Consider the following 682-nt stretch of genomic DNA (forward strand, 5'->3'; position numbering starts at 1 on the left):
AAAACACACCCTTGACTCTCTAGTTTTTCACAATCTTCTTGTTTGTCCTTTCCTTTGGTATTGCAAACTTTCTCCCTGTCTTCTGCTGGCTTGGGGTTCTTTTTTTTGATTTTCTGCTTCCTGCAACTTTTTAATCTTCTCCAGCAGAGTTTGCGTGCTGCTGTTCTTGAAGTGAAAGTACAGCCGCATAAGGTTGTGGACATCGTTTATCTTTCCGAGTTTGTCTTGCGCAACACTAGGTCTCAGTTCCTCAGGGATTGAGTACTCGTCGGCGGCTTCGTACATGGCTTTTTAAACCCCAGCGTCATCGCCGAAGGCTGCTTCTATTAGGCTGGGCAGACTGTTGTCCTCTTGTGCTTCTGTTTTGCTTTTGTTTAGAAAGTACCGACGTGCGCCGTCTTTGAATATGGCCGCGCTTTTCGGGGCGGGTATTGTGTTTATGTCCACGCTTTTGATGCACGGAGCTAGGTTGTCTGCCGTTGTCACTGCTGCCCCTAGATACTCGCTCGCAGTTGATGCGGCTACTTTTGTGTCGAGCACCGGCACCGTGAACCCGCTTCTGTCTACAGTCAGTAGGCCCCCTGCTAGCTTTGGATCGTGACCCGTTACGCTGTGCCCTGTTCTGCCATAGGTGAGTTTGTACGTACCTTTTCCCGTTCCAGCGTCGCAGGCCGTATTTGCG

At 49.9% G+C, this 682-nt stretch overlaps 1 pseudogene across 1 annotated transcript in view; it reads right to left on the reverse strand.

The window, feature by feature from the left end:
* Window positions 1-2: 2 nt before the first annotated feature.
* TEOVI_000190500:pseudogene overlaps window positions 3-682 on the reverse strand; it is a 1,400-nt pseudogene continuing 720 nt past the window's right edge. Inside the window, 2 exon segments of the mRNA in view lie at window positions 3-83; window positions 85-682. The exon segment at window positions 85-682 is cut by the window's right edge and continues 206 nt beyond it. Of these exon segments, the coding sequence occupies window positions 3-83; window positions 85-682 (679 nt within the window).

This window comes from Trypanosoma equiperdum (genome assembly GCF_001457755.1).
Source record: "Trypanosoma equiperdum strain OVI genome assembly, contig: ctg_44, whole genome shotgun sequence".
In the NCBI taxonomy this organism is placed as follows: domain Eukaryota; phylum Euglenozoa; class Kinetoplastea; order Trypanosomatida; family Trypanosomatidae; genus Trypanosoma; species Trypanosoma equiperdum.